The following is a 16,928-nucleotide window of genomic DNA, read 5'->3' as shown; positions in this document are numbered from 1 at the left end:
TTGACTGAGTGTACAGGGTTTGATAAAGAACGGATAATAATAAAACAAACATCTGAACATTAATGATTGATTGAACATTTTATTTCACAGTAGCCTATGTAGAACGGGTACATTTCAAACAAAAGCACAAGTCAATACAAAAACTGCTAGTTAGAGTAAAGACTTGTTTACAATAAAGACATACAAATATAGGCCTACACTTCTATGAAAAATAGGAAATCATCATAAAAAGAAAGTCAGAAAGGGAAAAACATGTACAGTAGGCCTATATGGGAAAAAAGGGGTTGGGGGGACCTTTTTTTTAACAGGGGCCCGTTTCGAATTGCATCAAGTTTGTCAGTGATGAGTTTTGATTGATTGATTGATTGAAGTATTTATTAACAGTTTGCAGAATTACAGTACATTTCAAGCACAACTCAATACAAAAACTGTTAGAGAGTGGACGACCCAATTTGTTGTCTCTGGCTTTCATTGTCAGTATATGTCCGAATGCATCCATGGCTCCGAGCGGGTTTTGACCTTAGAGTATATACCGGTATTAAGGTTTTGACCCTGATGGTTCTCAGGAGAGCCATGTTGTTTAGTACCGATGTGAATTTGGATTTGAAGCCAAGCCATGTTTCTTCGACTAGTGAGCTCCTGAGCTCATCGGACCAATCCAGATTCTCCAATAACACAGCATATGACTGTTTTGTGACAGCCGGCCTTTAGTTTTTGTTTTTTGCACTTACAGAATATCATAAAATGGTTGCTGCCTGAACACCTTTCTTGGAGATTTTGGATTTGTCAGGTCAGAATGAGATCTCATAAAAAGTTGAACAAATTATTACTATAGTCATAATTTGTAATAATTATTATTACAAATTATGATATTACATCATTATTACCTTGCACATTCTCATTAAAATATAACAATAATGGCTTACATACAGGCTATACACAAATACAAATAGCCTACCAAATTATAGAGATATAGTTTTATTTACAAACTATTTGCATATGCAGCTTTGCAAATGTACAATTCATAATAAATACAATTTGTAATCAGCAATTTAAATAAAAACATAAAAAGGGTAAAACTAAAAAGAAGAAATTAATGCACATTACTGTAAATACTGTAAAAGATGTTTCGCCCATGGAATTGAAGATGTTTCTATCATGTTTTGGTCAGAAGACTTTCATAGTTTTAGTGTAGGAATGGTGTGTGTGTAGATATGGGTGTAAATCCATGTAGGTATGTATTTTCTTTTCAGTATCATACCACCATTCTGAAGAGCTGTTGTATTATGCAATAAAAACTCAGAACATCATGGCATAAAAAGGTTACTCAGAGTTTAACCTGGCACAGCTACAAAACTGGAACGTAGATTTCATATCCAGCCACCCAAAATACTAGTCTTTTTATGTATGAAAAACGTAATAAAGATGAAAACTAAGGACATATTTCTGTTACTGTTCCTTCTCTCTTTGTTAAGCTTTCAGGTTTAGTTTTGTTTTTGAGTTACTTTTGCTTTTCTTCTTCCACATTTTGTTTCGTTATTTTATTAGTTTTATTATTAATAATAACCTTTCCATGAATGCATACATACAGTATGCAGGCGGACAAACTGGGATTATGAATACGGTATGTGCTGTGGTATGTAAGTGCTACGGTAATCTTCTATAACTCTGATATAAGAAAACGATTAAAAACTCCTTGGAAACAGACAAAATAACAGATAATAGACGTGACTGACGTTGACTGGGTAGGTAATTTACAAACACCAATGAGTGACATAAATATGACAATAAGTATGAGTAACCTGGTTAATTCCTGGTGCCTCGCAGTTCTGAAAGGGGGCAGGACAGCGACGCTCTGTAGTACCATGTAAATGGAAGTGAATTAAAATGCACTCCAAGTTGTGTGCTGCATGTCATGTGACCCCCTCTACTCCCTTCCTGTCTCTCTCTCCCCGCAGCCCGCTGTGCCGTACAATGAAGCAGACATGACAAAGTCTCCACAAAAAACCTATTGAAGTTCCCGTTTCCAGATCCTTGTAAGAAACACTTCCAGCAAAACAAACTGAAAGTCCTCCTTCTCACCACATTTCAATCTCTCCTGCCTCACCATCATTCCTTCCTAATTGTTTTTGCTGTTATCTTCCTCCATTTTCGCCTCCTGTAGCACATACGGCGTGTCCGCTTGTTCACTGCAGTGCACCCCTCCTTGCTTCAGAGGGAGCCCTTCTCCTTCGCTTGTCACCTCTGACAGGATGCGCATCTGGTGGAAAACCTCCTCAGGGGGCATAGACTTGTGCAGGGCCAAGTTGGGGGGCTTCAGCAGGTACTGAGAGAAGAGATAGGGTTGATAAGGTTAGAAGGTCTATGTTTGGTGGCAAATAAAATATTCAACTTAGATGTATGAATGAAAAAACACTGTCTGTTTAATAAATAAATAAAAATCTACCGGTATTCGTATTGAACCGTTCAGTAGGAGGATTTAAGTGGTCTTTCCACCATCAACTTCTTTGCGTTCAACCAGACCCATTGAAAGAGAGCCGTCTCAATGATCTTTGATTTAGTTTGTACTTTGTACTCGCATGTATGTGCTCATTCAAAGCACTAAATGCCGAAAATGGCGGTGATTTCGGCATACGTCCCTTCTTGGGTGTAAATCACGTTGATAAATGAAGACCTTGATCCAGAAAAGATCCGGGCCTTGATCCAGCAGAGGTTGAGAACTTCTGCTCTAATATCTGCCTTTTAAGTTTAGAGAAGTCAAAAGTTGTGTTCCATTGGAGGTGTAGGGGTAAAACTGAATATAGTCTATATGAACAGGTATGCAACGCACGCGCACACGTATACGCACAGCGCGCACACACACACACCTCTTTGATGTGCTGGGGTAGTGAGTCTTTAGGACACCAGAAGTTGGATATGTTCATCCTGTACACCACCGCCAGCACCACCAGAGCCACCACCGTTACCATGACAACAACCGTCACTACCGCTGCCACCCAGGGAGCCTCTTCTTCTGCAGATAGAGGACAGGTGGACCAGGAAGGATTACAATTATTAGAACTATTTCAATTATTATTACAAATGATTGATCAATCCACCCCAGTGTGACATGCATTAGGCATTAGGATTTCGGAAATACCAGATCTAGAAGCCGTTTTCGAGTACAAAATAATTTCTTAAATGGTTAATGATAATGTATGTACCGTAATAATCCAAATCCTGTAAAGTAACAAGTAACTAATATTTTGAAATAATTGTAGTGGAGTAAAAAGTACAACGTTTGCCTCTTGTTCTATTGTAAGTGTAGTACTTGAGTAAATGTGACTTTGCAGCACTAGTGTAAAGGACCAATAACTCACTGCTGCTGGTGCTGTGGCAGGTGATGCTACTAGGCAGACCCGGCCTGGGGTTTCTCGATGTGTGGATCTGGACATGCACACAGTACCTGGTCCTCGGATGCAACTCATGAAGAACCACAAAGTTCTGCTGGATCCCACTCAAGCTTTGAGCCTGTAGAGGGCAGTGTTGTACAGTAAGTCAATGGCCGTTACTGTCATACTGAATGGATGTAGTGTCTATAAATGTATCGCCTACTGTCTAAATGGATGTTGTGTCTAATTTCTAGTCTACTGTCTGAAAATGGATGTACTTTGTAATCCATGGAACATGACATACTGTATGAATGCAGCATGATGTAAAAAATGACTGTCTTATGTCATTTTATTGTGTCTTGAAGAAGGCACAAGTGAGTGCACTGAGGTGAGTGTATGAACTGTAAACAGACCTTTTCCTGGTGTCCTTCCTTCCAGTAGGTGATGCTATAGGTGACATGGCTGTAGGTACTCTTCAGTGAAGAGATCCTGAACACTGGGTCCGTTATACTGACTTCCATATGAGACCCGCTGCTCATTGCAGACACTGTAGGTGGGCCAATGGTAGCTGTGGGTGAGGGGAAAGGATAATGTATGGTGAGAAAGGACATAGAAAAACATAAAAAGATTAAATATGGAGATACAAGGTTTCTGTCCATTACAGATGACATGGAAAAACAAGCCTATAAATAAAATGGCCTGAGTGGATTTACTGAAGTGAGTCATGAACTCAGTCTCTCGGGTAAGGAATTACACATAAAACGAGTCAGACCCCGAGGCTGGAATTGATTCAACCCTGAATATTCCAGCCTTGTTGAAACTAACCAGGATCAAACCTAGCATCGGTCTAAAAGAAACATAATCCAATCCATAACAAACACAGCATGCACTCACTGTCTTTATCCAAGGTGATGGGGCTGCTCTCCATCCAGACGGACTGATCTGCTCCCAGCTCTGCTCTCACCCTGCAGGTGTATGTGCCATACACCGTGCCGTGGTCGGTGAAATCACAGCTGAGCCCTGCATTGTTCACACAGCCTGTAGTCACTCTGTAGTCACTCACTGATGTTCTGAGAAAACAATTGAAGCTGTGTGAATGCGTAGTATACCGTTTTGAGTTGACTTTGGGAGTTTTAAATCACAGTCCTGCGGCCCACTCAACTGACCACTTAACAGCCAATCGGTGCATTCTCAAAGCAAATCAGATTTTTATGAACGTATATAAACATGTTCATTAGTTGTGTACTAATGTGTGTACTTTTCAAATAAACTAAACTAAACTGTTCATTAGTTGTGTTATTACTTTTCAAATAAACTAAAGTGAGTTCCTATTTACTGTAGCTGTATCACAATGAAAACTCAGGTTGGTAATGGCTGCACTATAGTGACTGTGGAGCTGAGGTGTGTTTCCTGACTGGAAACAAAGCAGTCATTCACGGAACTGTGAAGTCAGTGGGCGTGTCCTTCTTTCAAATAAAAAGGAAGTTTCTCATATTTCACTGTAAAAGTGTACAGTTACAGTTTTGTGACTGTTTAGAAGAGTGCCACAGTCTGCCTTATGTTTTCTTTTAACACAAAAGTGTTCACGTAACTTGGGTATTTTATCCTATTTCACCTACACCAATTGGTTTCTCTTTGCTTCTCTTCTCTCTTTCAGTGTTTTAATTATTTTTCTCCCAGTTTTTATTATAACTTTGCATTATGTTTTACTAAACCAAACCAGAGTAAACTAGGGCACGGTGGCACAGTTGGTAGTGCTGTCGCCTCACAGCTAGAAGGTCCTGGGTTCGATTCCCGCTGGGGACGCTGTGGGCACTGGCGGCGTGTTCCCTCCTCCGCGTCATCAGTGCCCATACCCGAGGCGGGGGTTGGCGATAGGGCCTTTCTGTGTGGAGTTTGCATGTTCTCCCCGTGTCCCCTAGGGTAGATACCCTCACAAAAACATGCCGTAATCCTGGTCTCTAAAACTACCTCCCCCTGGCTAGCCGGGGCGCCTGATGGAGGGGAAAGGAACTGGTCGGAATAACGTGTCCCTTCCACGCGCTACGTCCGGCCGGGGAAATTCCCCTCTGTCAGGTGAAAAGAAGCAGCTTGGACTCCTCATGCATAGAAGGAGGCATGAGGTCAGTCCGCTGCCCCCCCAGGTTGGCAGAGGAAGTGTAGCGCCCAGGATTACATTAGATAATTGGCACTGGGTGAAAAGAAAACTGGGTTACAAAATCGTGGGATAATTTTTTTTTTGAAAAAAAACAAAAAAAAAACAGAGTAAACTAGAATAAGTGCCCTTCTGGGCACAGGTCTCCACCAGGAGGATAGGAGTGTGTGTGTGATTTTTGGCAAAATGTTTAGGAGCAATGTGTGTGTGTGTGTGTGTGTGTGTGTGTGTGTGTGTGTGTGTGTGTGTGTGTGTGTGTGTGTGTTTGTACAAAACGGGTACAAGGCGGGCTACTCCTGAAAAGTTTAGAAGCCAATCGTAGCCAATGAGGGTGGATTATGAGAAATCAAACAACCCCGTCTTGATCACATGACTATCTATAGAGAGCATGTGTACCGATTTGCGTGAAATTTGGATAAAATCGGAAGGAGTAATATTAGAATTCCAGGCAAAGGTTTTTCCATGACCTCTAGGGAGTTGGCATACAAAGTTATCCACAGATCCGTGCAGTTAGAGGTAAAAACACTTTTCGGCCAGTTATAGCGCCACCATGAGGCTGAGTTGAAAATGTTCATGTGGCATTTCTTCCTTGGCCTATTGGGAATGTGCGTGCACAATTTCACAGAAATCACACAATGTGTTCATGATTTGCAGCATTTTGTTTGAAAGTGAAACTGAGCACTCCTGCGAACTTTGGAAGCCAATCTTAGCAGGATGGAGTCTGAGAAAGCTGAAAGACCCGTTTCGTTGAATGGCTCTAGACTAGAGAGACTGTGTACCAATTTGCGTGATGTTTGGTGTCTGTCCAAAAACTTGTTTTGCACAAAGCGGCCTCCTGGTGGCGCTATAACAGGCCCTTCTGGAAATTCTGGGGCAGAGGTTCATCGTTGGCATCGAGGGAGTGTGTGTGCAAAATTTGGCATCGACCGGGTTAACGGTGCCGGAGATTAGCTGTTCATAGACGGACGGACACACGGACGGAGTGCAAAACATACTCTCTCCCCATGCTTTCGGCCTGGTGCAGACAATTAAGGCTATTAACTGTCACTCACTGAGCTAAGTATTCAGTCAAGTTTGTTGATGTTGTCAAGATCGAGACACTCTGTAGACATACTGTCTATACCACATTCACTGTCTCGTTTCCCTCTCATATTTCCTACTCTGTCTCCCCACTACCATCTCCCTGAGTCAATCCTACACTGTCTCCCTCTCTGGCTGTATGTCACAGCAACAAATGTATATTCTAGACTCCAGAAAATGCATTGAATTAATTATGCTCAAAACTAACACTATAAAGTAGAGTCCATTCTCAGTGAATGCATTGTCTACTCTGTACTCACTTGTACTCTGCCGTGTAGACCAGCCCACCGCTGGTGTTGAGTGATGCATCCCACCTCAACACCAGGTCCATGTTGTACGAGCTGAGGCTGACATTTCTGGGTGGCAGTAGAACTCCTGCAGTAATGCCAGAGACAGGATCATAGGCAGTGGTGGAAAAGTACTCACATGTATTAGTAAGTAAAAGTAGCAATACTGCAAAGTATAGAAACATTATTTTACAACTTAAGTACCGGAATGCTAAATGTACTTGAGTAAAAGTATTGCTACCAAAAGTACCAAAAGTAAAAAGTAGCCATTATGCAGAATGTCCCATTTCACAGGTTTCAAATGTATACCAAATATTTTGAAAATGTAAAAAATTGTAGTGGAATGAAAAGTACAATATTTGCCTCTGAGATGTATATAGCAGGCCTAGTGGAGTAGAAGTAAGTATTGAAAATTGGAAACACACTTTTTTTTAAATCCTCAAAAGTGTACTTAGTAAATGAACTTAGAGACTTTATACATAGGCCTACACTGTAGGACATAATATAACATGAATAATTCAGTGTTTTTAAAGCCTATATTAGATGTGACTTGCTTGTGCTGTTCATAATTGTATTTAATTAGGCTACTATAAAAAAAATGTGTAGGGAATAGGGATTATAGGGAAGGCCGATATTTCACCAAAATACCTCGATTCAATATTGGGGAGATGATTATGGATGCTTTCACAAAATGCCATAGCCATTCATTTATTTAAAGTGCAGCCTTTAAAAACATATTTGTGACTCATGATGCCAGCCTTTTGCCAGGATATTCGCTCCTGTCTAGCTTTCTGTATTTATGAATAAATAGATCAATAAATAAATAAATCAGGTCACCTGAAAATAGTATTTTTTGGACAAACTCGTGTCCGTTGTAATTGTTTTTATCTATATATATATATACAGCAAATCGTTGCAATGAAACGTAGGCATATGTCAAACTCAAGAGTCAGTTAGTTAGAAATTACAAATTACATATAGCCATGGATCACACAACGGCCATTTGTCATGACATTACGACAGACATCATGTATCAACAACAGCAGTCTCTCAGCCTCTCTCCTCCGTTTGGAGAAAGAAAACACAGTGACTGTGAGTCACATATTATATTACCTTGTCCTTTTGATCCGCAAAGTGTTGAAAATGCCCAGATAATTATTGTCAAGATCACGGGTGACATTTCCGTCCGCTGTGCTTTAGCTTCGTGTAGTTTTTACAACACATGAGAAGTTCATGTTCCTTCCTTGTAGTTCAGTCATTCTGTTGACTGGAAACGAAACTAAACCTACACCATGACGTAGACGAGCCGTGGTAACACAGAAGTTGGCAACCTATCGAATTCCGTGACCACGTACGGTGTTACACTGAGATTGGTTCCCTGGCGGTTTATTGTGGCTGGTTATTCTCCAATCTGGGAACCCATCGGCAAAAAAAAAACATTTAGGCTAGGGTTCAAGTGGTTAAATAAAATGTCAGAGCTGCTTTAACAAACAATATGTAGCTGAATATATTGTAGGCCTAGGTGAAGCACATTTATAAGAGGTGTCATCCACACTCTCCAGTGATCATGGCAACAGTGATGGTATAGGAGAAGCCATCATCATGCCAGGCATGCTCGTGGGTATATATATTTCATCCTTTTTGTAGGACAGTGAGTGACTCCGAAACATTTTTGATGATAAGATAAAGATAAAGAAAACTTTATTGTCCATTAAATTGACATAAAATGGAAATTCGTCTTTGGCACACCGGCAGTCAGTTACAATAATAAAACATTACAAAAAATACACAGGTGCATTAAAATACTATATAAAATGCATTCACATTAACACAGCAACAGTGATCATGAGCAGTGGGGATTAGACTATTTAAACATTTTTTTATTTAAAATGTCCACAGCAGTTGGCACAAACAAAGTTTTGTAACCCTTTTAGCTAATTTTGCCCTAAGCCTCCTACCCAATGGCAACAAGTCAAATTCAGAGTGAAGAGGATGGGTAGAATTATTGTAAATCTGAATTGCATTTTTGGTTATGGAGCGGTTGTATATGTCCTGAAGTTGCAATTGTTTGTCTCCAATGATCTTACTTGCCTGGTTGACTACCTGGGTGAGCTGATATTGGATTGATCGGCACCCAAACTAGTGAAAATAGCCGATCTGCAAGCTCACAACATAAAGTAGCAATGCGACACTTTGTGAGCGTGTAGATCTGCTATTTTCTCTATTTCTTGTGTGTCCGGGGAGCTTGTTTTAGGATTCACCTGACTATGGTGTATATGGTATAATTGGGCATAATTGGGCTCATTGTCGACCCTCGACCTTTGACCACCAAATTGCACCGCACAAGAAAACATCATAAAGTAACTTTTCAATGAATACCATGCACATAAACCTACAGTAACCAAGTAAACACACATGTATGCTAGATATACACATTTACTCACGCATGGATATAGTATAAAGCACTATACTCTAACACAAGTCATATATGATCAACACAAATTGTGCTACTACAGTAAATGGCATTAAAGTGGTTCTCTGGCTCATAAACATATAGTGGAACCTCTTCTGGTGTTAGCATATCTATCTTAAAAGTGCTATGTGGCAACCTTGGAGCCCCCTTTTCTTACATCTGACAAAGCTGAGACCCCTATAAGCCCTATACTTGTAACCTACGCCAAATGGTGAAATAGCCAAGCAGCTATCTTTTGCTATTTGAAATGTTTTGTAACATATTTTACACCTGTTTACACTGTTGGATGAACTGGTGGTCAGACAGTTGGATGTACTGGTCAGACTGTTGAATGAACTGGTAGTCAGACTGTTGGATGAACCGGTCCAGACTGTTGAATGAACTGGTAGTCAGACTGTTGGATGAACTGGTCAGACTGGGCCGTATGGAGGAGTTGACTGTAGAGGAGGGTGGCAGACTAGACAGGAGGTAAAATGAGAGAGCTATATATAAAATAACATAGCACCTTTTAACTATACTGTGCCTATTCTGGGCATATACTGTAACAGGAGAAACATACATACTGCAAAAAATACAGTATATTGCAAAAAAAGTCAAGAAATATGTCACATTGCAAAAAATAAAGTCAGTTGACCATCAGAGTCACAGGTCAAATAAATCCACCAACCAGAGTTTTGGGCAGGCGTTGTCGTGAGATCAGCTGACCACCGTAGATGACCAATCCCATGAGGAGAAGTGCCAATAGACAGAATACACCCAGTAGGCTGAGGATGACATATACTGCAGGACACAGTAAAGTACAGTTACAGTTACATTACAGTATAGGTATTCCTCCATCATGCTAGAGCAACCAAGGGCAGGTTAACCTCATGCAACATGCACTCATGGAGGCTGTGGAACTGCTGTTGCACATGAGGAAGTAGCATCATCTGTGCCTAACAGATGGGACTGATATGCCGAATTAGTAGGTGTAAATGTGGATAGAATCAAGGTTGAGCAACTATATGGCATATTTATCAGTTAAAATATTATATCTAAATATTAGGTCTACTTGCTTTGTGTGGCCTGGAGCTCACGTTGCTTTAATAATTATGAAGAATCTCCTCTTATCTGGGAGGATATGTTTTATCCTTGCTGCTTCTGGTCCTTGACTGAACTAAATACATGAATATCCTTTTGGGAAATGTACACTGTCTGATACGTTTGATATTTTATAATATCACTATTTAACGGTTTAAGATTCAAGTGGGTTAGGGTTTATTTGTCGCTCACTCATACAGGTACAAGTAGCCATTGCTGGTTTTAGTTAATTAACATTTTATTTTAACCACAGTAACACTTGTGTCCCTATTTTGGGCATTGTTTTAAAGAATGAACCCTGATGTACCTGATTGGATGGTGGGAGGAGGGCTGGTGAAGGCACAGTTCGCTGGAGACGGGATGGAATTATGGTTAAAGATCGTCGTCACGGTGACTGTCACACAATACTCCACCTCTGGCTGCAGGTAGCCAATCACAATGTCTTCTTGGTAAGGTAGGTTGAGAGTGAACTGTAAACAGAACAGATTTAGGCCCAATCCCAATCCACTCCCTTGCTGACTCAATGAGCCCTCACTGACTTAGCTGCGCGTTCATGTGAAGTCTGCGAGGGCTTGAGGGATGTCCCATTTGAAATCCGTAAGTCAGTGAGGGCTCAGCCCCCCCACTTTATGTGCCCTTTGCCAAAGTCAGCATCGATGCTGACTTTGGCAAATAAATTACCCACAGTTTATAGCGTTACCAGGGGAATGAGGGGGATCCTCCGAACGTCAATCATTTAAGTATGCAAATGTATGTATCGTGGTTAGAATGTCAACAAACACAATAACAATAGTGCTTTCTCACTGTTCTCAAAGGGAGACGGAATGGAAGGATAGGCTATATATTTAATAACAATAATAATACTAAGGGAACATGATGAGAAATGACTAATGAGCAAAGTAAAATAATATGGAAATGCAATTTATAATGAATATTATTATATATGAATATTACAACCCCTATCACACAGGAAAGTGTATTTATGAAACTAATAATAAAACGATTATCTTAAATACTAAAATAGACGTGATAGACATGTATAAATAGGCCAAGCATGCATGTAGGTAGGCACTGGCTGTGAATAAGGACAGTTTTTATAAAGTGATGCAAAGTGTCATGAATGGCGGACTCATCTTCAAAGTGCTGTCCCATTTCTTTCACAACAATTTGGAGCCCTTGCAGCCTCTCACCCTCAAGCACTTACAGCTGACGTCATTAAAGTCAATGAGGGTCCAGGGCTCAGGGCTTGAGGGAGGCAATTGGGATTGGGCCATACTCTCAATGACGCTCCACAAAGGGAGGGGCTGGAAGGAGCTAGGGAGCGCTCCGCCGAGTCGGCTCAAACGAAGTTCGTAACGTTTGACATGGCAACTTGCTCGCTTTTAGCTCGCGTGGTGCTGTCTCTCGTGGCTCAAGTTCGCTTCCGTCCACCTCCGTTGCGGTCTAAAACTATAGGGTGACAGTCCCTCCCTTTGTGGGTCAGACAACTGTCGCCTGAATGACCATGGGTTTCCATAGCAACAATTAAATACAATGTCAACCAGCCATTTCCCCTATCACCTATAATAAAGACTCATGGTAACTTTCCCAAACTTTTCTGTTTCTCGTTCGGCTGGTGGTTCCTAGATAGAGGCTGATCGATGTCAGCCTGACTTTTTTGACGACATTTGTATGTGCAGTTATGCAGCTTCTTATAGTGGATTCCTTTTCAGGATACTACATTACATGCAAAATGTCTATTACAAAAGATGTGCTGTTTTCTTGCAAAGTAATAATAATATTGAAAAATCTTGATAGAGATGCCATGCAGGTTAAAAGTGGTTAAACTGGCACAATAATGTTATAAATTGAATTTGAATTGAATTTGTCATATCATTTAACGATTTATCTTCTTTTTCTTACTCCCCTGCATTCCAATTCAATCAATTTGAGGGTCGTTAATATGAAAAGGTTTGAGAACCACGTAGACGAGGCTGTGTTGAGATGCAGCTGTGTTCATCAGCCGCTGTTTCTCCTCGAACACAGACAGACATAGTGCTGTGATGATGATGATGGGAAGGCGTGGGCAGAACCACAGTGCTGTCGAAATGCAACCCCTCTGGGGGGGGTAGACACTAGACACAGTCTACCAGCCAACAAGTGTGACCTTCAATATCCTGAACGGCTTTTGCGAGCGCCTCGCCTTCTGTTGCATTGTGGTGTTTCAGTTTTGATTTCTTGGTAGTCTATACTGTTCCAAGTACTAAACAATGAGGTTCTGAGAATATCACAAGTGTGGAAAAAAACAAGTGAGGGTCTTGCTTAGGGCCACTTTGACACGTATACTGGGGGTTGAACCACTGACCTTCTGATTACTCGACAGCCTCTCAGCCCACTGAGCTACAGACGTATAGACTAATGTTATCTTATTTTAACACCTCAGTTGTTCATGTGAAATTCAAACTGAGTGTACCTGTGCTCCGTCCCTGGTCCTGCGCACCAGGCAGGTGAGTCCTCTGTAGACCTCCAGGAGCTGCTGGTGTGACTGGTGCCCCATAGGGATGGGAGGACTGAACTGCAGGAGAAGGCAGTTTCCACAACCGGAAACCGACACGCCAGGAGCACCCAGGACAGCTGTGTTGCGGTCAGGGGTTAATGGTCACACAAAGAACGAAGGGGTTAATTTAATAGATCTATTTAAAGTGAATATTTATGGACTGGATATGCATGTGTAGTAATATGTGAATGCAAATTCTATAGTTTGTTAAAAACTATGGCTTGTTCAAACCAAAGATTTGCAACACAACAAAAATGTTTTAGAAGATTGTAGATCAAAATGGCAGTGGTCTGAATCACCCCATTGCGTTGCATGTCATTGTCAACTGATGCCGGCTGATTGAGTTGCAAGAGATTGTCTAGGCAAGTATACACTGACCAAATACAGTATACACACACACACAGACTAGTGATGTGTGAGTCCATCAGATTGTGATTGAGAATGAGATGATGTTTAATGATGGATAAGAGCGCCCCTCACTTCACATATACACGGGTGTGATCTTTACATTTTAGAAAAATCATGGAAGTGTGAGAACTACTGATTAGAATGGGCACTGGGCTAGAGGCAACATAATATTGTGTGGGATCTCACTGTCTCTGAGCGGCTGGAACAGGCCAGAATAGGTCCAGTTTGAGGTGTGGGTGAAGGTGAAAGCCTGGACTCGACCTTGATACTCCTCCAACAGCTCCTTGAAAAGTATGGTCACGTTACACACCTGGCTGGACAATAGACTCTCACAACCAGCGACTGGCTTCCACTTGCCCCTCCTGGATGGAGTGATACAGAGAGAGAGAGAGAGAGAGAGTGGGCGAAGGAAAAGATGGGACAGAAAGAGAGGGAGGGAGGAAATGGAGAGGAGAGAGAGAAAAAAGCAAAGGAAGGAACAGTCAGGATACAAGTAACGACAACAGTAACACAGACATACTGTATCCCATAGACTGTCATGTCCAGCTCATGTCCAATTCTGATGAAGACTCATTGTGTAGAGGGGAAAAAGGCCTATAGATAGACCTCTGCAGGACTCCAGTCAACAAAGAATAATGTTTAGGGGTACACCCTGCAATGTTATAGGGTTCAATCGGTAAAGTGGTGCTGTATCCCATCCTACAGTACCTGAGGCGGAGGGTGTGAACTCTATAGCGTGTGTCTGCAGGCATGTCTGGAGCAGGCAGCCAGGTGAGCGAGTGTTCCATGTTCAAGGACCTGACGCTCACATTGAGAGGAGCCAGCAGAGAACCACCCACTGTTGGAGAGAGAGAGGGGGGGGGCATCGAAAACACAAGCTTAACCCATTAAAACCGGGAACAAATCTGTCATTTTAGATTGAATAGGCCTATAGCAACATGCATTCAGCAAATAACTCTAGGGATTTAGAACAGTCCAAAGTTTAGAACAAAAATCGCAGATCTACAAGTCAGCTTGCACATCTGCTATTTTTTTTAAGTTTTTGAAAAATCTTGAAAGCGTTTGATTAATTTCGATTTATTTTTGGGCACAATCAAATCTTCTCTTCTGGGAGTCCCTGACACGTGGTGGTCCACGGCCAAATGTATATTCTTTTGGGGGTCCTCGGCACAAAAACGTCTCATTTATAGAATTACAGGAAAACCTTGAAATAGTGTGTGCAAAATAATGTGTGCTTAGTGCTTACAGGATGATAATGTTAAGAATTAAGAAAACTTGTATCTCCATATCTTTGTCAGCAAATCTACAAGCTCGCAACACGATGTGACACTGTTGTGAAATGTCTATGAATAAACACCTTTACAATATTGCCCGACTGCTATGACAACTGAATAACATCTGTTCATCCATCCATCCATCTAAAATAACAAATTGCTCATACTGTCATACTGACTAAGAGGTCAATAGAAATAGAAAGCAGGATTGAGTCACCACCATAGCTTCCTTAAAGGGGATGGAATTGATATTATGACATTATTATTATTTAGTTTTTACCAAAAAAGAAATCACATCCCTTTTAAATACATGCACAATGACACAAACACGCACGCACGCAAGCACAAATTACATTATACTCATTTCCATTACAGGTATATATGCTGTTAAAGAGGGAGACAGAATCATCAGAGAAATAATAGTATAATAGACTAGTAATAACATTAATAGTAATAACATGAATTGTTAATTGATGATTATGATGATAATAATAAAATGCCTATCACATTCCACCACATGCCTAACTACAGTATATGGAGCATTATCACAATGTGATTGCAATGAGAAAAGCAGGTTATCTCACTGTATCTTCATTACCACAGTGTGAACAGAGTAGTAGAGGCAGGGACATCCATGTCGTCATTAAGAACCATCCATCCACCCACAGAACCAGGCTTTTCATGGCACCGCTAAGGCTCACACCAGCTGATGAGACTGTGTTTGACTTAAAACACAACCTATAGATGAGGGGGGGAGATCCCACGGTTGTGAAATGTGTTGTGAAAAGGTTAAGTTTCATTTTCCCCACTAGTCCCTCCCAGGGTCTGTTAACCCAGAGCTCATATATAACTCCTGAACGCTCCGTCTCATTCACACAAACACACACACTGGAAAACGGCAGGATTGACTTGGGATCTTTGGTGTATGTTCAATACTTTTGTCTTAAATATGATTCTTGATAGTAATAGTATATGGTACTTTGTTTCTGGCTTGCGAAAGTTTAATGAAGGGTTAGATTTGAAACATAATGCATGAATCTATAAAGACTTACAATGACATAAATAGCAGATAGTCTAAATGTTTTAGAGTAGAAAAATTACATATTTAGCTAAACAGTGAAATATTAAGACTCCTTTGATCTTGGCATTTCATCTGGCATGAGTATAAACATGGTTTTCTGGTCTTTCATGAACAAATATATAAAAACATGGTAAACATGCATAATATGAAACTGTGATGTGATGATAGTGATTTGTAAAAAAAGAAAAGAAAAAGAAAACGAAAAAAGAGGTTGTGGCAGTGGTACAAAATTAACTCTGATACTAAGTGCAGGTGTATTATGACAGCATACTGTCGACATATGAAGAGATCCATGCTAAAATACTATTCATTTTGGGAGAAGAAATTTGCAGTCTGTGTTGTAATTGTAAAGCAAGGACATGTCCACTGCTGATAACTAATGTGTTCTTAAGTCTTGTGCAACAAATTGTCTTACAATTTCAAACGGAAAACTCTTCATATGCTGAATGACAATGAAAGAAAATATGGTAACATGAATATATAAACATACAGTAATACAGAAATGACACAATGCAAATGTATAAAAGAATATCTGGACCTGTGTGTTCCAACATTCATCATGAAATCCAACATTTTGATGTGTGCACATTGTGCTTGTAACTTTATGAAGTTCCACAAGCATATAATATTCAATTCTCAACAACCTGGCTGGAACGTCAATAAATAAGTATAGCCATGCTGGCCCAATGTGGCCCATAGATCAGGAGTCGCTCTCCTGTTTCCTTAGCATGAGGCAGCAATGCTAGAATGTCACATGATGTATACAAGTACACACCCTCGACATCAATCCAACCCTTGATGCATTGCTCAGTGCCATTGGGTACAATTATTATAGTCTTTGTTATGACTCTGCCGGAGATTGAACCCTCCAGTCTCAGCACGGAGTGCCACGGACACTAAATACAAGGCAAGGCCACTGAGCTGGTTTTCAAAGGACAACAGTTAACAAATAACACTTTGAGGAACGTTGCTGCTTTTAGTTTGCTGCGAATAATTTTAGGTAGTCTACTACTGTTGTATTGCCAACAATTGTGAGGGTGTGAATTCTCGAGACACAGTACACATTGAGGAAATGCTTTGTCATTATTTTTTACCTGTATTCATCACAATAGAATGATAGAATCCTGGCAAAAATGATTAAGATTTTTTGCTCCGACTTAACCGATTGTCCATGTGCCAAATT

General features: G+C 40.7%; 2 protein-coding genes across 3 annotated transcripts; both read right to left on the bottom strand.

Moving 5' to 3' along the window:
• Nucleotides 1–134: 134 nt before the first annotated feature.
• Nucleotides 135–8,178, bottom strand: LOC308330758 (interleukin-10 receptor subunit beta-like). The gene is made up of 7 exons (XM_080785756.1): nt 8,007–8,178; nt 6,867–6,981; nt 4,266–4,441; nt 3,785–3,939; nt 3,360–3,510; nt 2,868–3,013; nt 135–2,326 (listed from the first exon to the last, which is right to left on the bottom strand). The coding sequence occupies exons 1-7, from the start codon at nt 8,071–8,073 to the stop codon at nt 2,120–2,122; spliced, it is 1,017 nt and encodes a 338-aa protein (XP_080641882.1). The 5' UTR covers nt 8,074–8,178; the 3' UTR covers nt 135–2,119.
• Nucleotides 8,179–9,653: 1,475 nt separating this feature from the next.
• LOC308330763 (interferon alpha/beta receptor 2-like) lies at nt 9,654–15,384 on the bottom strand. Of its 2 annotated transcripts, none has more exons than XM_080785762.1 (7): nt 15,249–15,384; nt 14,099–14,228; nt 13,577–13,752; nt 12,899–13,059; nt 10,754–10,916; nt 10,034–10,146; nt 9,654–9,823 (listed from the first exon to the last, which is right to left on the bottom strand). In XM_080785762.1, coding segments are annotated over exons 1-7 (858 nt in total). In that variant the 5' UTR covers nt 15,250–15,384; the 3' UTR covers nt 9,654–9,709. The 2 variants fall into 2 exon arrangements, with proteins under 2 accessions (XP_080641888.1, XP_080641887.1); XM_080785761.1 differs by having other exon boundaries at nt 15,263–15,313.
• Nucleotides 15,385–16,928: the final 1,544 nt, after the last annotated feature.

The sequence above is a fragment of the Protomyctophum bolini genome, assembly GCF_963924005.1.
Source record: "Protomyctophum bolini genome assembly, chromosome: 16".
Taxonomy (NCBI): Eukaryota; Metazoa; Chordata; class Actinopteri; order Myctophiformes; family Myctophidae; genus Protomyctophum; species Protomyctophum bolini.
This window is presented reverse-complemented; position numbering and strand designations above follow the sequence as displayed.

Bases quoted from the DNA above. Each gene is read 5' to 3' on its own strand.
- LOC308330758 (XM_080785756.1), bottom strand. From the start codon at position 8,073: ATGTCACCCGTGATCTTGACAATAATTATCTGGGCATTTTCAACACTT. The intron at 4,442-6,866 runs GTGAGTACAGAG...TTGTTTTCTCAG, and splicing joins GTCTACACGGCAGAGTACAA to AACATCAGTGAGTGACTACA. The intron at 3,014-3,359 runs GTGAGTTATTGG...CTCTATCTGCAG, and splicing joins CTGCCACAGCACCAGCAGCA to AAGAAGAGGCTCCCTGGGTG.
- LOC308330763 (XM_080785761.1), bottom strand. From the start codon at position 15,308: ATGACGACATGGATGTCCCTGCCTCTACTACTCTGTTCACACTGTG. The intron at 13,753-14,098 runs GTACTGTAGGAT...CACTCCATCCAG, and splicing joins GTTCACACCCTCCGCCTCAG to GAGGGGCAAGTGGAAGCCAG. The intron at 10,917-12,898 runs GTACACTCAGTT...TTCTGTTTACAG, and splicing joins GGACCAGGGACGGAGCACAG to TTCACTCTCAACCTACCTTA.